Genomic DNA, 20,717 nt, shown 5'->3' on the forward strand with positions numbered 1-20,717 from the left:
CAATCAGAAATAAAATAATTTCCAAGTACCAACATTACCATGGCAACGGCGAAACTACAAAATCACGATTTTATTTATGAAAATTATTGTGGCGATTTGAGGACGATCTGTCAAAAACGTTTTATTTCATTTAATTGTGCAATAGAAACTCAGACCCGGTTATTTTTCAAAACAATTATATGCTAAACGTAAATCCACATCTGAAAAGCCTGCAAACCTTTCGAAAAATTAAGAGAGCGGCGTAATGTTGTTTCGGTAAGTTTATTATTGTATGTTTCTTTCACAGTTTTAGGCCTTTTAAAAAGATATTTTGTTCGTTCGCGTTTCGCGGTGTCTGTTCACTGAACAATTTTTTTTCAGGAATCCGCCATCACCCGTTTCATTTTTTTAAAATGCACATGTCGAATATAATGAGCATGAAATCTACAATAGCCTTCTAAAAAGAAGTAAAAAAAAAAAAAAGAAAAATAATTTTATAATAATGTTTCACCATGACCCAAGCGAGAATACTCGCTTATTATCTGCGTAGCTTTTTGTACATTATGTTATGAGCCCATCGCAATGAAGTGAACCAACTGACAATATGGTCAATCTTTTGTATTCAAAATTTTAAGCGGAAATGCGGTCGGACTCTTCTTCGTGCAAACGTATTCTCGTATTTTCTCTTTGGATTATGGCACTAGAGCAGTGAATTTTTTACACACTATAGATATTTACAATTGGCGTGTCTCTAATGTTTTGGTTTCTTGATACATTGTTTCTTATGGTAGCTAGGACCATCTATGAACCCATAAGCGCCCAGTTTTATTTGCCGTCTTCGGACGCACGGTATACAAACTTGATCAGTAATCTTAAACAACGGAAAAAGTATTCTGATACTCTTTCTAAAAAAAATAAAGAAATCTCTTCAGTTTTTTGTGCGGAAAATGGGACAACGTAACCTCGATTTTGTCAATTTTAGCTAGGCATAATCAGTCTGATGTGCAGTTATCATTTTCGCACAATATCAGGAAGGCATTTTCGAGAGAGTTGCAGAAAAACTATGTCGAAATATGTATTCATCAAATTTCTCTGACATTGCTTATTGCTATCCCAAAGCAACCCGAAATTTCTGAGCTTGAGATACACATGCAGATATGTTAATAAATGAATGTTTTCAAATAATAAAATACTGAAGGTAGATAGTTAACCTATGTGAAAATATAGAATTCGTAATCTACTTCAAATATCTTTATTTTGTAAGACCCTTTGCACACCTCAATGTCCGATTATCCATACCATACCTTAGTGTTATCATTGATAGGAATTTGCGATGGGAGGCTCGGGTCCAGTCACTAAACTCTAGGTTGAGAAAGCTGTGACATCTATTCTGCTCTCTTAGACATTCTGGATATTGGCACTCTCAGAAGTGTGTACTTTGCTCTGTTTCAATCCACTGCAACTTATGGAATAGTTAGCTGGGGGGGGGGGGGGTTGTGCGGCATCCATCTTAAAGCCTCTCATAATTTCACAGAAATTATCATTGAGAATAATATTCCGGTGCCCTCCAACATACGCATCAGAACAGTTGTTCCAATACATGAAGGTGCTGGATATGAGACAACTGAACCTAAAAAAAGCACTCACACACTTCTGGTCGAACAATAAGGAGAGATCTCAGCAAAATATTTGTACGAGTTTTTCTCAGAGCACAAATTATGTCATACCCAAAACCAGTATGACTTTTGTTCAAAGACATCTCTCCTTTATCGCACCGAGAGTGTTAAATATTTTAGATGAGCGTATTAAGCTCTCAAGGACAAAAACTATTTTCAAGAGAGGAGTTAAGGACTGGATTTTCCTTAGTGGGAGGGATTTAAGTGGGAAACTCCTTAAAGATTTTCCAAATGTTCGAGTTTACTGTTTACCATATTGATGTGTCATATATTTGTTTTTTTATTGTTATTATTATTGCTGGTCAGACCAGTCTGATGATGCCCATTAGAGGGTGAAAGTGCTAATTGGTCAAAATAAATAAGTGGAAGTGTACCAAGTATTTTTGAAATTAATAACTTATATGTAAATATAAGTCATTACAATGGAATTCCACCAAGAATTGTCAATAAATAATTTAAATGAAATAGTTATTATTATTGTTGTGTTTCTGATCTTATAAAATATGTGTGATGATATACTCATGTGTCTGTCAACTAATTGCACATCTCAACTAGACACAGGACTTTTAGTCCCATGGAGTTTTGGGACTTATGTCTCAAATAATGTGTAATAAACTGCCTTTAAGTGGATAAATAAATATGTTTTTCAGAGAAATCTCACTGTTTCTTTTAACTAGCAATATCCTCTTAACCAATCAAGATCGTAAAATTACTTACTACACCTTTTATAAATGAAGTAAAGAAATAAGTATTTACACATTCTGTTTTTTAAATAATTTATTTTATTATATTGGTAACAGTAATGAAGATGTCATGAAAGCGATGAAATCAGTCACTGGTTATTCCAAATTTGTGGATTTATGTATTACTTGTCTTTTATTTTTATAATTATTTACAATGAACTTCCACTAAGATTTTTCACCAACAAACTTGAATTTTTTAACAGTAATAAATTACGCTATAAAGAATACAACATTTGAATAGTATATACTTGGCTAGTCTTGGAAAATAATGTCTCACACTGAGATTCAAATCATTAATAACTATAATTAAAAAAACTTATAGGCAAGTACTGGATTCAACACCGGGGAGTGGGTTATCCAGATTGCAAGATATTTGAGTAAATTTTTGCTAAAACTTTTATATAAACATTTTTATTATATTTTCCTAATATTATGTGTTAAGGTTTGATTATATAATTTTCAGTAATGAAGAACATGTACAAAATCTTTTATATTCTCAAAGTATTTAGGGGCGGGCATAATACAACTTTTTGTAGACATTTTAACATTATGTAGAATACTTCTGTTGCTAATTGTGTTAATAATTGTGTTAATAATTGTGTTGTACTGTGCATGTCTGTACTAATTTTGTTTCAGTATGAATGAGTCGGTAAATAAATATACTGATATGGATGTGAATATTGTGAACGACTGGCGAGTAAAATAAATTAAAACTTATTAGAAATAGAAAAGCCTTGTCCGTAAATGGATTACCGAGAGGATTAGAGAGGAGGCTGAGAAATCAACACAGTCATACAAAATAAAACAGTAACAACAAATAACTAGAACAATTTCGGGTTTCAAATAGGAAGAATAATTCATTATAAAAAAGTAAAAAATATTTTGTATGCATCCGAAGTATAAAAGCACTGTAATTTTTTTTCTTTTTTATATTAGATACCACTATAATAAGACTAGTAAAATTATTCTCGTTTGTGTGAATAAAGTTATATTATACCGTGTTTAGGACAAAGCTTCAAACCACAGTTATGGAAAAAGCGGTTTCATTATTTTAAATTTGTTTTTAACTACAGTTAAACTACAATTATCTGGATTAATGAGTGCCAGACATTATGACATAAAAAATTACTTCAACATTTCCAGCAAAGTTAATTGTTTTGACGAAGAAACACACTGGCCGCAATCGCCCTTTTTTGTTATTAAAACATCTTCTTTATTTTTTATTTCCTGAACGATCCGGATGACTGTTCGATGAGTTCGGATAAACTGAGTTCTACTGTAATTACGTAGGTCTTATTTATTTAATAAACGCCCAGAGGGCTCTTCCAATATACAGTTAAAAGTACATAAAATATTATAGAAAATAATAAAAATAAAATCATAACTATTACACTCAACGTGTAATTCATTCTAAAAAAAAAAGAAAAAGGAAATAAAGTGAAGATGAATGGAGAAACACATTAAATAGGGGAGAATTGAGGGAAGGCCATTCGATGGATAGGATAGCTAATTTGATAGCAGCAGGAGTGGTGCGGAGCAAGTCCAACAGCGCATAATTATTACCTGTTCTGTGGATGCTCACTAGGGGGGGGGAGAATGGTGGATAAAGTATTCTAGCGAGTAATATTTAAAACGCGAACACTTATTGGCGCAATCCCTTTTGCAGAATGCCTATAAGACCCATGTAATTGATTGAAAACACGTCAAAAAAATTAAACCACTTTTTCAACAATTGTGCTAAAACATCTGACTCTCCGGCACTTGCCTACGGGCAGTTGAGTGGCTACATCCACAAACATTTATTTAATCTGTTCATATAATTAAGAGAGTAGGGAGTAGGCACCTCCTCATGTTCTGTGGCAAAGATGATCTTTGAAATATTTTATTGTGAGGTATTCAAATATGAGTAGACATCTCGTAGTATTCTGCAACATAGGTGGTCTTTGAATTATTCTATTGTGACATTTCCAAATGTGAGTAGACATCTCCTAATATTCTGTTGACAGAGGTGATAGTCTTTGAAGGGTGGTGCCAGAGTTTCTTCGTATAATTTCAATTCTTCCGTAAACTTAACAAGCGCTTTCCCATAATCTCCTTTCTCCATCAGACTCTTGGCTATTCTCTGTGTCTTCACAGTATCCTGAGGAAGAAATAATTGATTGATTTAACCATTATAAAATGAAGTCAATTTCGACTGTACGTTTAAATTGTAATTACGTTTTTGACATAAATTTGAAATGCTGTAAAGGGCCGCGTGTAAATTATTTGAGAAAGGGGAAAAAAGTTTTATAAAATCATGTTTTTTTTTTGTCAATATTTTACTGTCAATTTTCATTGTAAAAATAATACTAGTATACTAAAACTAAAAATGGTATTAATCAAATCAAGAAATATGTTTTTTTAAATGCGATAGTGTTTTTATTAAAGCTGCCATATTAAGGTCCTGCCAGAGTTAGCGATGAAACACTTCTGTTGTCACAAAATATTTAAATCAAATATAAAATAGTTGTCTACTAATTTTTCTTTTTTTTTTCTTTCAGAGTTAAAATTCACCTGAATAATCTATAGGAAGTCAAAATGGACGACGATGATGATAATACAGAACCCACTAACATTGGTAAACTTAAAAATAAAAAAGAATTTTAACCACCATAAAAATCTGTACAACATGGATATTATTTGTAATATTTTTTTTTAGCATTTTTTTATATGCAATATAAATTTTTCCCATGGTGGTATGCTTTTTTTTCTTTGTGGCTGTACTAACAATTTTATAACTTTTTTAACATTGAACAAAAATTAAATTATTTATTTATTCATTTATTATATTTATCATACAACAAAATACTTTAAAAAATCACAAAAATGATTATTCACTATCACTTCCTGGTGAGAACACAAAAAAAAAAGATTTTTCTCAAGCCTGGGTGTTCTGTGCTGTGATTCACCACTGTAATTGTGCCTCCTGGCCTCTTGTAGTGCGAAGAAAAACAGCTTGTGCAATATTTTCATCCAATTTAAAAAAAAAAAAAAAATTGTCTGAAATTTATATTTGAATATAGTTATGCAGAAAGCAGCCAGTCCACAATTTTGCGAAAATGAGATATTGGTGTTATCGGGTGCAGTAAGGTCAATTCTATGTTCTGCTAAAAACAGCCAGACCGCTTTCATACAAAAAACTGTTATAATCACCTTCTGAAAATAGTGTCGATCACGAAAACAGCATTTCTCAATTTGCAAAAACACCCACAGCACTAGAAAATCTGCCGGTACTTTAAAACTCATTAAAACTGGTCGAATACATAATTAGATTCTTGTTCGTAATATAAAAAAAATAATGTATTCATTGTTTAACATTTGTTATAGTCAAAAACATTCTAACTACTGTGTAGATTTTTTTATTCACATTTCATAAAGATGCTATTATCTTAGTTTCACTTTTCTATGGCTGGCTGCTTTCTGCATAACCACGTTCACTTGAGTCACTAACTTTATGGTTATTAATTATAATAAAATAAATATAAAACAGCTTTGTTTTTTTTTTTTAAATGAAAAGACCGACCAATGACTGAGGCCGACACATAAAAATAATAAATAAAAAAATTCACTTAGTTTAATAGTTTAACAAATAATTAACAAATATTTAAAAAAAAAACACCGAACTTCCACACTATATTATGCATATTTAAATTGCTATTATTTTTATTTTATTTGTTTAATTTTTGTACCGTGTTATTTTAAATCTGTTTAAAAAAAGATACCAGTGTGCTTTGAGATTTAAATGTTCAGTTGTTGGTTGTTTCACCGGACAGTTTATGATTAGTACGGGAAACAGTATGTTAAATGTATAGTTTTATGGAGTTGCACTTATGACTAATTTTTATTATATCTTTTGCAGAGGAACCACCACCACCGCCTGATATTCCTCACCTGGCACCTCCCAAATATGAAGTCCGCCCAAAACTATCAGACAGGTAAACATAATCACTCAATGATACGAGGGTTCATTGATATGCTCCACCGCTGACCTGCTTCCAGTTGACCAGTGGATTCTGACCGGGCCAATTAAAAAAAATATGTTTTTGAGATACTCCGCTGTACAATTAAATGTTCTAATATTTACCGCGTGCATGAAAACATTTGGATGCAACAATGATGGATGTGTGAAAAATGCGACATTGACGTTCTTTTATATTTCATATTGAAAAAGTTATATAAAAGATTTATTTCAGGTTTGAATAAAAAATTATATACATAACTAACCCAGGTATCAAATGGTATACTTTTGTACTTATCAAATTGTGGCATAAAGTGGCAAAAAATGTTTTGACCGCTCTCAAGAAAATGACATGCGTCGTTGTTCTACGCTCCCAACGAATTTATCAGATTTGTTGCTCTGAATTTCCTCATTTGGAGTTATTCTTCTTCTTTTTCGCAGTCTCAATCCTGGGGATTGACTTGCAGCAAAGCCCAACATATGAGGCGCAGCTCAAGTCCTCGCGCCCTCTGTGATTTGCCCCCTCAGCCATTCCCGCGTATGTCATGCCGGAGACCCTCATTGCGCATAATGTGATCGATCCATAGAGTTATTATGTTATAGAAATTATTACATTGCGCTACTAAATGACCAGCATTTAAAAACTTCCAGGTTCCAGGCGGCAAGGGTGAAAGAAATCTTGGACCAGACGATGACGGAGACATTAACAGGGCGTACATACTCGAGCACTCAGGCTGAAAAGTGGGTTAGAGAAATCACTAGCACTGTTCTTGAAAGAATTAAGGCCCTGGATATGGAAAGGTGATGCAAAAAATATATAATACTTGTACTTTTTTGTAAACATACATCAATTAATAAGAAAAACAAAAGAAATATATGTTGTCACACTACTCTCTTTGCAAACATCTCTTCCTCTACATCAGTGTTTCTTAACCGTATTGAAAGAATCGCCCCCTTTATCACAGTAAAATTATCCAGCGGCCCCCCCCCGGAACAAAAATCGAAATAAAAAATTTACACTTTTTTCTATGTAGGTATGTATTGTATCCGATAAATAGGAAGATGAAAATGCGATGATGGGTAATTTTGCTTCTTTCCACAGAAGAGGGTATTGATGGCGAAAACGCACCCAAAAAGCATTATAATCACATTGATTGAATACTATTTTGGCTTCGCAGTCATTTTGCAAGTTAATAAAATGCTCTTTTAAATTTGAACTGACACTTTCCGAAAAAAATGGATTACCAGCCTCGGACGGTACAAAACTTTCACTCATAGGTGATATTTTGAACTTTTTTGAATGGGCCTATATTTTAAATTCCTCTACCTGTTTTTTAGTATTCACAGTAATTTTACATTAAGTCATACTTTTATTTCTTTCAAAAACCATCACATTTGATTTATCGACATTCATCAGCAAATCGCTTCCCTCGCATACATCGTAGACTTTTGTTACCAAGAGTCTCAGTTCAGAGTCTCGGGCGAATGTGTGGTAAAACTATGTACGATAGATGCACAAATGTATAGATATGTAAGTACATTATGTAAGGCTGAGATGTGCATTATCGACAAAATCAAGAAAGGAACTCTGCCCTGGTTTGGACTTGTAGAGCGAACGGACAGCAAAAGAACGGCTAAGAATATTTACAATGCGAATGTTGATGGCTGCAGAAATATAGGAAGACCGTGAAAGACATGGCATGACACAAATCCAACAAATACTTGAAGATGGACATGTCATAAGTTGGAATAATCGCCGCCCGTGCATGAAGACACGTTGAATGTAGAGCAAGCGAGATGTGTATGCAAAGATAGAATGATGTGGCGTTCGTTACGGAGAAACGGCGTGATGGTTTGTTGTTGTAAAGTAATTAAGGTATATCTCTTATTTTTAGTATTTAAAATTCAATTTTGAACATGTTTACAGGTATAAAGTGATAGTGCATGTGACGTTGGGGGAAATGAGGGGCGCCGGTATCAAAAGCTCCCTTCGATGTCTCTGGGACTCTGAATGTGATACATTCACAAATCACACATTTTACAGTGACAGCATCTTTTGTAACGCTACCGCACTTGGTGTGTACTTCTACTAGAATGTTCCACGGATGACCACAAAGCGAAAGTGGTAGTTATCACAATCAAAAGTATCATAAGAAAGAAAAGAAAAATGGAGTACAGAAATGTAAATATTGAAAATAAATAAGTACGGATTAAATAAGAAAAAATGATCTCAGGCAATAAATAATGACAAAGTCCAGTGGTTTTTTTTATTGTTTTTTTATGAGTCAATTGTTGACGGTAAGTAAACCGGAAATCTTCCACAACTCTCTTATTTATTTATTTATTAATACTTTTACAATGTTTGTATTATTTTTTTATACATAATGTTCCCTCACTGGGGTGTCCCGTGCCGAGGGAAACATTTTACAAAAAGTGAAACATACCTTAAATTAGTTATTTAACAAAGTCAACGTAATAATAAAAATACGCAATTAATCTATTAAACCTAATTATCATTAACATAATGACTATTTGACCTAATTTGACCTATTTGGCTTGATCCACTCATCGATCCGTGCGCAACCCACCTCCACTATCCATTAGTTGATCCATCTTATCATTAGTTTATTCATATAAACTAGTGACGTCCTTCAAAGTATTATATATTTCGTATATATATATATATATAGTATATTTTTTTGTATATTTTCAAGAAACTTTGCCGTAAGATTTAATGCTCTAATTTTTACAGCGCATAAGAAAACATTTTTCAATCCAATTTCCAGTAGGACTAAAGTTCCTCACTAGGAAACCTTATTCTTAAAAAGTTTAACGAGTCTCCCAAGTTATTCATGTTTCTCGCAGTGTTTGCGTGACTTGTACTGTCTACGCAAGCGAGATAGAGGTTTATAATATCGTGTATCGGAGGAGAAATAATCGATGCTGAATATGTCTGGATTGTGAATCATCAGTGTGCTGATAAAACCCTCTAAATGACAAACTTTGAGTAAACAATTTGAAAATGCAGTTATATGTCATTTTTCAAGCACTATCAACTGATAAAATCCTCTCAATTCTCCAAGGTTTAGTTTCAAAGTTAGCATCTATAAAAAACCACTAAAAGTACTAAAAAAAACCCACTAAAATGAGATTTTTTTTGCTGTTAAAGAAAACCTCAAAAGGAATATAAATTTAGTGCCTTCTCATTTCTGTAGCATAATAAATTTATTTATTGAATCAATTAATGCTTTTCTTTATTATCAATCTGAGCTCTTCATGACGTACATATCAAAATTAAAAATGAACCTTGAATATGGCTTGTTAATTCAAATTGAAACTTGGAGTTTTGGTGTAAAAATGATGAATATGTACATATACCTTTATATTTTTTATAGTTTTATAAGTAAATTTATAAAAAGACAATTCATGTCTTTCGATACAAAAAAAATAAACAAGACAAAATTGGAAACACTAATTATACGATTTTAGTTTTAATCTTTTAACACACATCATCATCATCATTCCCTTTACGCACCTAATGGTGCATAGGGCACTGCATTGGTAGGGTGCTAAAAATCATTGTACACCAATCTTGATCATTTTGTTATTTGAAAGTAAGATAATCAGTCTTATGCTTCAGGTAAAAACACCCTTTTAAATAAATATTTCATATCACATATCCATAGATGGTATGCCATGTCCTCTTTATGAATAAATTCAATGGAAGATTTTTGATAAGTGATGCTGCGCAATGTAGTTCATACTTTTTTATGCATAAATTATTTGAGACATACACGGTACGGCCATATTCGTTTGGAGGTTGATAATAAATCAAATTATTACCTCTGCAATCAATGTTTAATAATAAATTAAATTACAATATTTGAGTTTGTCCAAATGTTTGTAGACAAAAGACTGGATTTCACCCCCTCGGGAACCAACTGGTCCAAGAAGAAGTTTAAAAAATTGGAAAATTGTTTTCAGGCGTTGCCTAGTATGTAAAATTATTCAGTCAGATGAATCTCTTCACAGCAATAAAGGTTTCAGCTCTTTAACTACACTAAAATCAACAAATGGAAGAAATGAAGAAATATGGATGTTCAAACATAGGCAAAATGGTGAATGTTACACCGTGTGTAAAGTGGCCACTTAAACCAGCCAATGACAGGTCATAAGCCCTATAAATGCCTAGACTTCCATATTCCGTTTTCTCCATCCCTGTTGTAATTTGTTAATAAATTAAATGATTTACTTGTAATGATTTGAGTCCTTTGAGAATATTGGTAAACTGCTGACACAGTCCACACTTCACTAGGAATTCTTCACAATTTACCGGGACAGGAATAATATTGTGGCAAGTGTTTCCAGCATCGCATCTGTAAAAAAAAATGTTAATAGGATGCTCTGCAAATGGGTGTTTCGATTGAATCGATACACCTCTTGCGGGGTCAACCTTAGTGGCCATTCAAGATATTCTTTGTATCAAATGTCCTTTCTTGGTTGTATTTATTTTTTAACACATACAACATTTATAGGTTAAATGGTATTTTTAAATAATATAATAAATTGAGATGGTAAAACAATTATAATTTAGAACAAAATTTTTATATGAAATAAATCTAAATTGTTTCATTCCTAATTACCATTATTTGGATACAGTCCAAAGTACGAGGTATACCCAGAAAATAAGTTCTGTTCGTGTTTCTAGCTATCACAGTGGTGCGATCTCAGTTTCTGACCTATTGAGGAGTTGACGCCATTATGGGTTGGCTGACTGCTGTAAAATGCCAAATAAAATTCATAATCCCACCGCTTGTGAGATAAGGTCTGTGATTCGTTTCCTTAATGCGAAGAACATTAAACCAGTCCACATTCACCGACAGATCTGTGTGGTTTACGGAGAACATGTGATAAGCGATTTGATAGTAAGGAGATGGATGATAAAATGCACAATGACAGATTAAATGAGCGTTTATCTTTGATTAGTGATGCACTGGTTTGAAAAGTTAATGAAAAAGTTCAGGAAAGCAGAAAGTTTATGATTTCAGCTCTTTCTATGGAATTTCCCCAAATTTTCTGCATGAAATTGTTCATGATAAACTGGATCTTCGAAAACTTCTCCTTTGATTGATTCTCTCCTCTGTGCTCGTTTTGTGCCAAAAACTCTTACTAAAGGACACAAAAATCACATCACAAGTGGCACCCTTTTATGAAGAAGGAATACAAAAACTTGTGCCTTGCTATGACAAGTGCCTTCAAAGTAGTAACAGTTATGTAGAAAATACATTTTTTTCCTGAATATGTACTTGTTTTCTTTAACTTGTCAAACAGAACTTACTTTTTTAATAAACCTTGTATTATAAAACATGTAATATTTGGCATTTCCATTGATATTGTTATGATTTGGCATATGAAAACTCACTGTGTAATAATGAACAGTCCAGCAAATTATTAATTACTTTATATTTAATTTCATGTTGATTTTTGTTACGAGGTTAGTCCTACAAAATTGACAGAAGCAGAACAACACTCACTTGAACCTCATTATTCCTTCGTCCATGTCCTCAAACAATGGCCACCTCTGCTCACAGGCAATGCAGTGGCAATCGAACCAGTACTGATCCCTTAACTCTGACCTACGCTCCTCGTAATTCTTCCTTGTGAAGAGAGGACCGTAGTTCTCCGACACTTGCTGTCCTTGTTTTATACTTTTGATAGCCTGGACTATGACAGAAGTTCCTTGAAAATATCTATAAAAAATCGATCAATCGACATCTTGACAAAGAGAAATAAATGTTTTTAAGAAGATAATATCAGGTAATAACATATAACGTGGGAGGGTAATAACATATATTCCTTAGTGGGAGGGATTTGAGTAGGAAACTCCTTGATTTTCCGAATGTTTGAGTTTACTGTTTACTATATTGATGTAGTACCATATATATATGTTTTTTAAAAAATATTTTTTGTGTTTCTGATCCTATATTTGTGGTGATATACTCATGTGTCTGTGTCAACTAATTGCTCGTCCCATCTCAACACAGGACTTCTAGTTCCATGGAGTTGGGACTTATTTCTCAAATAATGTACAATAAACTTATGTATGTAAATAAATAAATAAAAACTACAATTCAAGCATACTAAAATATTAAATTCTATTAGTCATATTAGTTCTATATGGACTTCTGCCTACTTAAAAAAAAAAGCATTTATCAGCTCAAAATGCTTGATCAAATGATGTAATAGACACCAAATCCAAGAAGAAACGTTTTGTGAAAATTTGTCCTAAATAATTGGAAAAGTTTTTGTAAGAACGTGATCAGTACAATGCAGATTCATTAGTCAAAAAATGTTGCAAGATGAACACAATACAAACTCATTTGAAAAAAAAAAAATGCCAACAGCCATCGCCATGGCGTAGTTGGTTGGACAGCTAACTGTGAAACTGGTGTTGCGGGTTAGATTCCCGCCATTTGCAAGAAAAAAATCTAAGAAAGATTTATTTCTCAATTTTCCATAACTTCCCTCCACATCCTCCCATTCCCACCTGCTGACAAGCCTCTAAAATAGAGACTTAGCGGGTTATTCCTTTAAAAAAAAGACTGCTAAAAATACCCCTGTAAACAGTGCTGTAATGTCATGTTACTTTGAGATATTTTTAAATACAGTTATTTAAAAAGAAAAAATATCAAGTTTATGTACTAATTCATAATCTATTTTCCATAATTTAGGCCTTTTACAACAAAATACGACTTCATAATTATTTTTTAAAATGAGAGATACGAGGATATTAGAAGCTAAAAGAAGCTAAACCAAAAAAACGGAAAATTAGTTATTGATGCCAAAATGAACTATACATAAAAACTACCTACCTAAATAATAGCGTAATTCAAAACCATCTCTAAATCCTGCAAAAACAGATTTCAATTATACTACTTGACACTGCAAACTTAGTATTCTCCATTGAGTTAGTGAAGCATAATTACAAATCTCACAATTCTTTTTTCAAAGTTTTTCACAAATATCTCGGTAACTTTTTCAATGGGAATTTCTAAGATTGCGTCTGATACCCTCACATATCAAGTCTTGTATTTTATGTACTCATGTGACATAGCCACACAAGGGCTAAGTGTGTGTACTATTTAAAAAAATAAAATCTTTGTAGTATGACATTATCACACTATTGTTAAATAGAAGGATGGATGAAAAGAGTACACACTGCTAAATAAACATCAGCTCATCAATAATAAATAGCTAAGGTTTCTAATTTAGTTTTTTTTTTAAACAATGAAAAACTTCATTACCTTACAACACCGGGTTCACACGAGTGATTAAAAAGTGCAAGTGTAGAATAAAGACCGCCTCCAAGAAAAACAGACTTTCCTAAATCTTTTCTTACTATTTTATTTTCCTCTTTCGGTTTTTCACAACAGACTTCAAAAATCTCATGAGCGTTGAACTGCAAGACTTGTAAATTCCTCGAGATAAGCCCTCCGATGTACGCTTCAATATCCTTTGTACCTGAAGAGCCATTACTAGAACATTCTTCCGTGTCACTGTCGTTTAAGAAATATCTCGTTTTCTTTAGTAGTTCCATTAAGAACACAGCCATGTGTGTTCTCTGGAAGAAATCGGCCTTTGATCTTTGATTTTCGTGTCGAACCAAATTGTAAACGCATCGATAATCATTGCTCGTGTATTTTCCTGACACATTTTCTTTCAATTTCGCCCTCAGTTCTTTGAAATATGACAGTGGTCTCTGAGTTATGATTCTAAGGGCCATATGACAGGTAATTGAACATCCCGAATCCCAAATAATACGCATTATAGAGCATTCGTAGTCGTGGTGGGAGTTGAGTGCAATTTTCTTGCAAGACTCGCTGCAGAAGATTATGTTTGAACATGTTGGGCAAGGAATGGGCACAGAACATCTGTAAAAAATGTAGGGATGTTTTTGTTTGACTATCATGTAATGTAATTCAGATCTCATTTTACAAATATTTACTTTAAAGCATCTCACAGAATCTCAAAATCCACACGCAACTGTTCACACAACAGCATATTATACATTTTATATTCAGTTAAAGAAATATGAAATAATTTGCTGTAAAAGTCATATAAATTGTTCTAATTTTCTGTTAAAAATGTACCCAGTAATATGTATTTTATGTTTGTTTGACCACAAAGTTAATACTTTAAACATAAATTATCATCTTAGTTTTTAAAAATTGTTTTAATGGATGAGATTTCGAAAAAACATATCTAGGAAATGGAATTAATGGTTTTCACCAGAAAACATTTTTTTTTCAAATGTCTGTGTTTGTGCATGGTAACTTTGAAACTAAACTAAACCTCGGGGGATTTAGAGAATTTTATCAATTGATAAAGTTTAAACAATGACATATAACTGCATTAATTTATAACTTGTTGCTTAATTTAGTCATTTAGAGGGTTTTACCATTATAGCGACGAGATACAAAAAAGACAATCATCTTATATCATTGCTGAATATACTTTTGTTTGTAAGAATAGTATATATTCAATTGGCTTTGGTTGTAAAATTATTTAAACAGATAAAAACATGTGTGATTAATAAAAATGACTAGAAAGTACCTTTTGAAACATTCGTAACAATGAGTCTGAGCATTCTCAGCTAGGAGAACGCTGCAATGAGCTTTTTCAACAACCATTATTTCTCCAACTGATACTTCTCTCACTGCTACGGCAAATCTCCCTTCAGTCTCCGTGGATCCCACGGTCAAAGCCTCGGATGCCGCCACATATGTCTTATTACTCTTCCCGCTGACCTGAGGAAGCTCCACAGACTTCTTAAGAGAGTTAGACTTCTGAATTACTGGATTTTGCTGTTTGTTCTTCGGGTTGAGTAGCTGGTTGCTTTTGTTGAGTATTTCAATCATGAGTTGAGCGTCTGTTTGCATCTTCTGACGCTTGTCTTTGGGTATTTTTGAGTCGTCCAATGCGGATATTGTTTCTCTGGAAAACAAAATATTTTATTCTTGTAAAGAAATCTTAAGTCGTATTCTAACACGGTTATTTATGACTAATTGAAAATGGACCAGGAATTGGAAAATGTATTTGGGTGAATCATGATAATGTTGCTGACTCGCTGATTTAGGCTGGTAGCCACGATTTGTTTTTGAATTTGTAAACATAATATTATATTGCGATTTTTTCAGCTTCACAATGGTACGTTCCAGAGTATAGTAAACGCCTTCTCGTTTAAAGTGAAAAAATCCGGTGAAGAATTCAAAGTATAATTGCCTTTCAAGATTATCCTACACTATGAGGACAACTTATCTTTAATAGATTTAATTTTTCAGGATTTTTACCAGAATATACCCATCAAGTTGAAAGTTCAGATTTCTGCTTTATACATACAAATTTATTTTAAAAAACTTCAAGCACAAATAAATACTCGTATTATGCACTTTGGCGAGCTTATTGCTAAAACAATATATCCTAGCCAACCAAAAAACAGACTTGTCAAAAGAAAGTTGGTCTACATTATTGAAAAATATATGAATACATATATTTATTTTCAAATTACTGCTGTTTTTTAGTGGGAAGATAGAGCTTGCACATATTAAACACTGATTAGTAAAAGCCACGGAGATAGTAAGTGGATACACATAAATAAAAAATCAAGGAATGTTAGGGTTCTAAAGATACATTATAATGTTTCAGGCGTTTCTTAAAAGTAGCCAAATTGATTTTACACACTTAAAAGCAGATATGGCTTCATTGTTCCACTTGAGCGCCAAATAGCAGCGGGCTTTCCTGTCCAGAATCTTGAACTTCAGATCCTTAGGATATTCGTAGAGCAGGGCCAATTCAATATCAGCTAGAGCCTCCTCATACATTGCCAAGTGATAAAGTGCCGCTGAGCGATTAGCAACTATGATTGCAAGATCGGATTCTAAAATAAATAAAAGAAAATAATTATGTGTTTTATTAATGAAAGAACTTTGTTATAAATAAATATTTGAAACACTAACTTTGTGATTTTCCATGTAAAATAATATAATTAATTATTTTCTGAACTTTGTTATAATCATCATGCCCCTTTCCACATCCGGTGGTGCATATGGCACTACATTGGTAAACCAAACGGAGAGTATTTAAATTATCTGTTACACGAAGGTAAAGTGATCAGTCCTACACTTCACGCGCTAGTCTAGGAACAATATAGCTTAATTTTACTGAAAAATCACCTCAAGGGTTCTTTACAATTCTATACTTACGAGGAAGATTTAAATTTATATTTTTAGTGGGTAACTCAAAATTGCCCTACGATATATAACTTGCATTTGGACTAATCTAAAACTACATATAAAACTTTTTGATTTTAATTTTGAGGGTATGATAAACAAATAAAGTGGGATTTCAGTTGAGATCCGAACTGATTGGGACTTGTTTATTTTTATTCCAGTAAAATGGCTGCATAGTGCAGAGCCAATTCTGCCATATTAAACAAAATTTTAAATTTGAAGCACTTATGTGCAACAAACCTGTCTTAAGAGATTGATCTCTAATATCAGTAGGTTACGAATTGGTCACTGTTGCACGAATAGCCACCTGTACAAAATTAATGTTGTGGGAAGTCCATGGTGTGAATGTGGTCTGGTCCACGAGACTCCAGACCACATATTCTTTGGTAGCCCAATAAGGGACAGATATAGTATGTACTCTTCTTTAAAAAAATATCCTTACCCCATGGATATTGGGCTTATCCAGAGACCTATATACGTATAATGAGTTAGAAACTACCTTTAATATATCTACTCTTCAAGACCGTCGAAATAAATCCAACCTTATAGTCCTATTTAAAATTCTCAACTCACTCTTTGATGCGCCTGAACTACTGAGCGCAATAAAATTAAATATCCTAACTAGAAACCTCAGATAAAACTTACTCTTTCATACCGATAACCATAGAACTAACTATGGTTTTCATTACCCTATGCCCAGAATTCTTAGGTCTGCCAACAAACATACCAGTCTTGATTTCTTTGATAACAAGTTGTAAGTAAGTCTTTCAAACGATCACTGAATCAAATTCAATTATAAACACCTCTCTCCCGCTTCCACTCCCACAAAGTCTACTATAAACGCCTCCGTGGTGGCCTCCTGGTGGCCTCCTGGGCGGCCTCCGTGGTGTAGTGGTCAAGACGCTTGACTCACAGACGGAAGGTTCCGGGTTCGATTCCCGGTGAGAACACAAAAATTAATGTGATTTTTCTCAAGCCTGGGTGTTCTGTGATGTGATTCACCACTGTAATTGGGCCTCCTGGCCTGTTGTGGTGCAAAAATAAAAAATAAAATAAAATAAAATAAAAATAAACCATCGAGTCTTTCTACTCGTTTTATAATAATTTTATATGTATAAATGTGTCCATAAAAATGCCCATTGGGCGTATATATAAATAAATAAACATATCATCACTCCTCTCCATCCTTGATCCTGAAATTATCCACCAGATACGAAACTTCCTGTCACAAAATGAGGTAAATTTTTAGGTTTTCTTGGTTTTCATTTTTACTAAATTATATTCCTAATGCCATGTTTATATTTTACCCTAATGGCAGAAATCATCCTTCTTAGGATGGATTGCCTTAATAAAAAAATAAAAAATAAATAAAGCACTTATGGTGGTCTCAACATATCCCCCCATCGCTCGAATAAGGGTGAATGGATCCACCCTGCAGTGGCTTAGAGAAGCTCGTTATTGGAACTTTTCAGGCGTTCCCACAGGCTCCAGGCTCTTTGGCGAAGTAGGGCAGCGAAGGTGTTTACCCGTCCAGCTGTGAACATTTCGGAGGCACTGCAGTGCCTAGGCAGTCCGAATAGTTGCCTGTATGAATTATTATACGTGACCCTTAATTTATTCCACGCTGCTTGCGTATAATTAAACGTAGTTATGCAGAAAGCAGCCAGCCATAGAAAAGTAAAACTGAGACAATAACACTATTGTGAAAAGAGTGAATTATCAAATTTACACAACAATTGGAATGTTTTTGACTTTAACAAATGACAAACAATGAACACATAAGTTTTTTTTATATTACAAACAAGAATTTTATTGTGTATTTGACCAGTTTTAATGATTTTTAAAGTACCATAATTTTTTCCAGTGCTGTAGGTGTTTTCTGCAATTTTAAAAATGTCGTTTTTGTCATTGACACTATTTTCAGAAGGTGATTATTACAGTTTTGTGTATGAAAGCAGTCTGGTTGTTTTTAGCAGAACATAGAATTAACCTTACTGCACCCAATAACATCAATATCTATTTTTTTCTAAATTGTGGACTGGCTGCTTTCTGGATAACTACGTTCAATTGTTCTATAGTTCCGCTGTATACATGGACGTCAAATACGATGTAAAGATTATTTTCTTTACTTCGTCACTGCACTGAAAGAAGCGTCTTGCTAGCATAAGATAATTCGCAAGTGTAGAGGCAATTCGTTACAAGCATAGGGGTTGGCTATGGCAAAAGTGCGATCTCCGAAACTAATGTTTGGCCAGCGCCAGAGTTCGACAATTTTAAAGAGTTTTGATGTGTATTTTCCCCAATACAGAGATCCTGCGCCATTTCATGAAGGTATTTAAATACTGTCCAGCACAGCTTATATTTGACTCTCTCTGGGCCTTTTAACCAGTGCAAATCTGATTTAACAAAGATGTTTTAAGGTGTGAGAAGCTTTTTACACCTGTAATAAGCCTAGCTGCCGCATTGAATACGGTTTGAAGTTTATCAGTTTGGTATTTTGGGAGATGTGCGTATATTCCAGTGCAGTAATCTAGACTCACAACGCAGAAAGAAATCACAAGCATGATCTTTACTTACTATTATCTTCAGGCATCAACACAAAACTTTTAGTATAAAAGTTCAAAGATTTTGACCAGTCTCCTTTCTGCACAGCTGCGTTGCCGTCGTCCTTTAGCATCTTGGCCCTCCTACTATCCTTTTTCCCTGACACAGTCGAGGGTCTGCCATCGTCTTCCAGCACTTTCAGCCCATCGTTGAACTCCCTGACCTGGGGGATGGCCGCTATGAACGCGACCCTAATTTCGTCGCCTTCGAGGTTCGTAAAATTCTTTAGAGTGACATCGTCGACAGAAGAGCGGACATGTTTATGATGTTTTTGAAAAAAGCCTTCTGCTACTGTCTTGTTTTCAAGCAACATACTGAAAAGAAAAGCAAATCCAATTAGTTTGTTATTTGGAGTAATTTCTCAACCGAGACGAAGAAAATATCTCTGATAACTCAACAGAGATAAAAGATTTTTTATCATTTAATTTTTTTATTTATCTTTTAGTGAAGTTAACGAGCTGAAACCTTTATTGTTGTGAAGAGATTCATCTGACTGAATTATTTCACATACTAGGCAATGCCTGAAAACAATTTTCCAATTTTGAAACTTCTTGAACCATTTGATTTTTGCACTAAAATCAACAAATGAAAAAATTTAAGAGATATGGATGTTCAAACATAGGAACAATGTTAAATATTACAGTGTGTAAAGTGGCCACTTAAACCATCAGCCAATGACAGGTCATAAGCCCTGTAAATGCCTAGACTTCCATATACCTTCTTCAAGGTATTCTCCATCCCTGTTGTAATTTGTTTATCTTTCCATGTTAAAAATCATACCAACTTAAGCAAAGTATTGTTCCACATGTTTCGTACGATAATACCATTCCTAATCATTATTAAAATATTATTTATTTGACTTTGCTGCTATATTTTCCCACTTGCAAATTTGATATTAAATGCAGGTATATAACTTAGGATAAAAATAATCGTAACCGTATCAAAACCAAAACAATTTGAGCCGAAACTTATAATTTACAAGTATAATTTGTTTACCTACCTTTATAGTTATAAAACAGAACTATGTTAACTTTTATTATAATTTGTGGTTTATTTAAAGTATTTTCAGAAGTTGAAACACGAGAAGTCGGTCCGGTAAACACGAGAGATTGCCACGCCGAGTTTAATTTTAAACTTTTGAAAATAATGTCTATTTCGAGACTGATTTTTGTGAATAAAAATACAATGCGCGCGCCTTGCTTGGTGCACCCGAGATTCACACCATCGTATTTTGAAAGATGAATGTTTTAGCTTATGTGTGTAGATGGCAATAATATTCGCAAATTCAAGTGATAAATGAGGAAGTTCTGTGCTATGGGAAATCATGCTGGAAACAAGGGAAAATAAAAAGGAAACCAATGGAATATTACAATGAAAAAAACATAATAACTGACCGCAAATCAGACTAAAATATCATGTAGAAAAAAAG

The 20,717-nt window shown here is 33.4% G+C and overlaps 2 protein-coding genes across 2 annotated transcripts; one reads left to right on the top strand and one right to left on the bottom strand.

Moving 5' to 3' along the window:
- Window positions 1-58: 58 nt before the first annotated feature.
- Window positions 59-8,652, top strand: LOC148279779 (dynein light chain Tctex-type protein 2B-like). The gene is made up of 5 exons (XM_088229421.1): window positions 59-255; window positions 4,939-5,015; window positions 6,297-6,372; window positions 7,047-7,196; window positions 8,323-8,652. Exons 2-5 carry the CDS (start codon window positions 4,976-4,978, stop codon window positions 8,486-8,488), a joined length of 432 nt encoding a protein of 143 aa, XP_088085547.1. The 5' UTR covers window positions 59-255; window positions 4,939-4,975; the 3' UTR covers window positions 8,489-8,652.
- On the bottom strand, window positions 2,415-20,451 carry Smyd4-3 (SET and MYND domain containing, class 4, member 3). Its single transcript, XM_088229420.1, has 8 exons — window positions 20,289-20,451; window positions 19,262-19,602; window positions 16,137-16,332; window positions 15,009-15,389; window positions 13,700-14,326; window positions 11,930-12,145; window positions 10,648-10,771; window positions 2,415-4,538 (listed from the first exon to the last, which is right to left on the bottom strand). The coding sequence occupies exons 2-8, from the start codon at window positions 19,599-19,601 to the stop codon at window positions 4,347-4,349; spliced, it is 2,076 nt and encodes a 691-aa protein (XP_088085546.1). The 5' UTR covers window position 19,602; window positions 20,289-20,451; the 3' UTR covers window positions 2,415-4,346.
- Between the last annotated feature and the right edge of the window lie 266 nt (window positions 20,452-20,717).

Source organism: Micrasema longulum, unplaced genomic scaffold (genome assembly GCF_059751315.1).
Source record: "Micrasema longulum isolate JH-2025_06_02 unplaced genomic scaffold, ASM5975131v1 h1tg000668l, whole genome shotgun sequence".
Lineage (NCBI taxonomy): Eukaryota > Metazoa > Arthropoda > Insecta > Trichoptera > Brachycentridae > Micrasema > Micrasema longulum.

Coding starts and splice junctions, on each gene's coding strand:
- LOC148279779 (XM_088229421.1), top strand. CDS start 4,976: ATGGACGACGATGATGATAATACAGAACCCACTAACATTG. Junction 5,016..6,296: donor TACAGAACCCACTAACATTG/GTAAACTTAAAA, acceptor TATCTTTTGCAG/AGGAACCACCACCACCGCCT. Junction 7,197..8,322: donor AAGGCCCTGGATATGGAAAG/GTGATGCAAAAA, acceptor ACATGTTTACAG/GTATAAAGTGATAGTGCATG.
- Smyd4-3 (XM_088229420.1), bottom strand. CDS start 19,601: ATGTTGCTTGAAAACAAGACAGTAGCAGAAGGCTTTTTTCAAAAACAT. Junction 16,333..19,261: donor GTTGATGCCTGAAGATAATA/GTAAGTAAAGAT, acceptor TATTTATTTTAG/AATCCGATCTTGCAATCATA. Junction 4,539..10,647: donor AAGGACTCAAATCATTACAA/GTAAATCATTTA, acceptor TTTCTTCCTCAG/GATACTGTGAAGACACAGAG.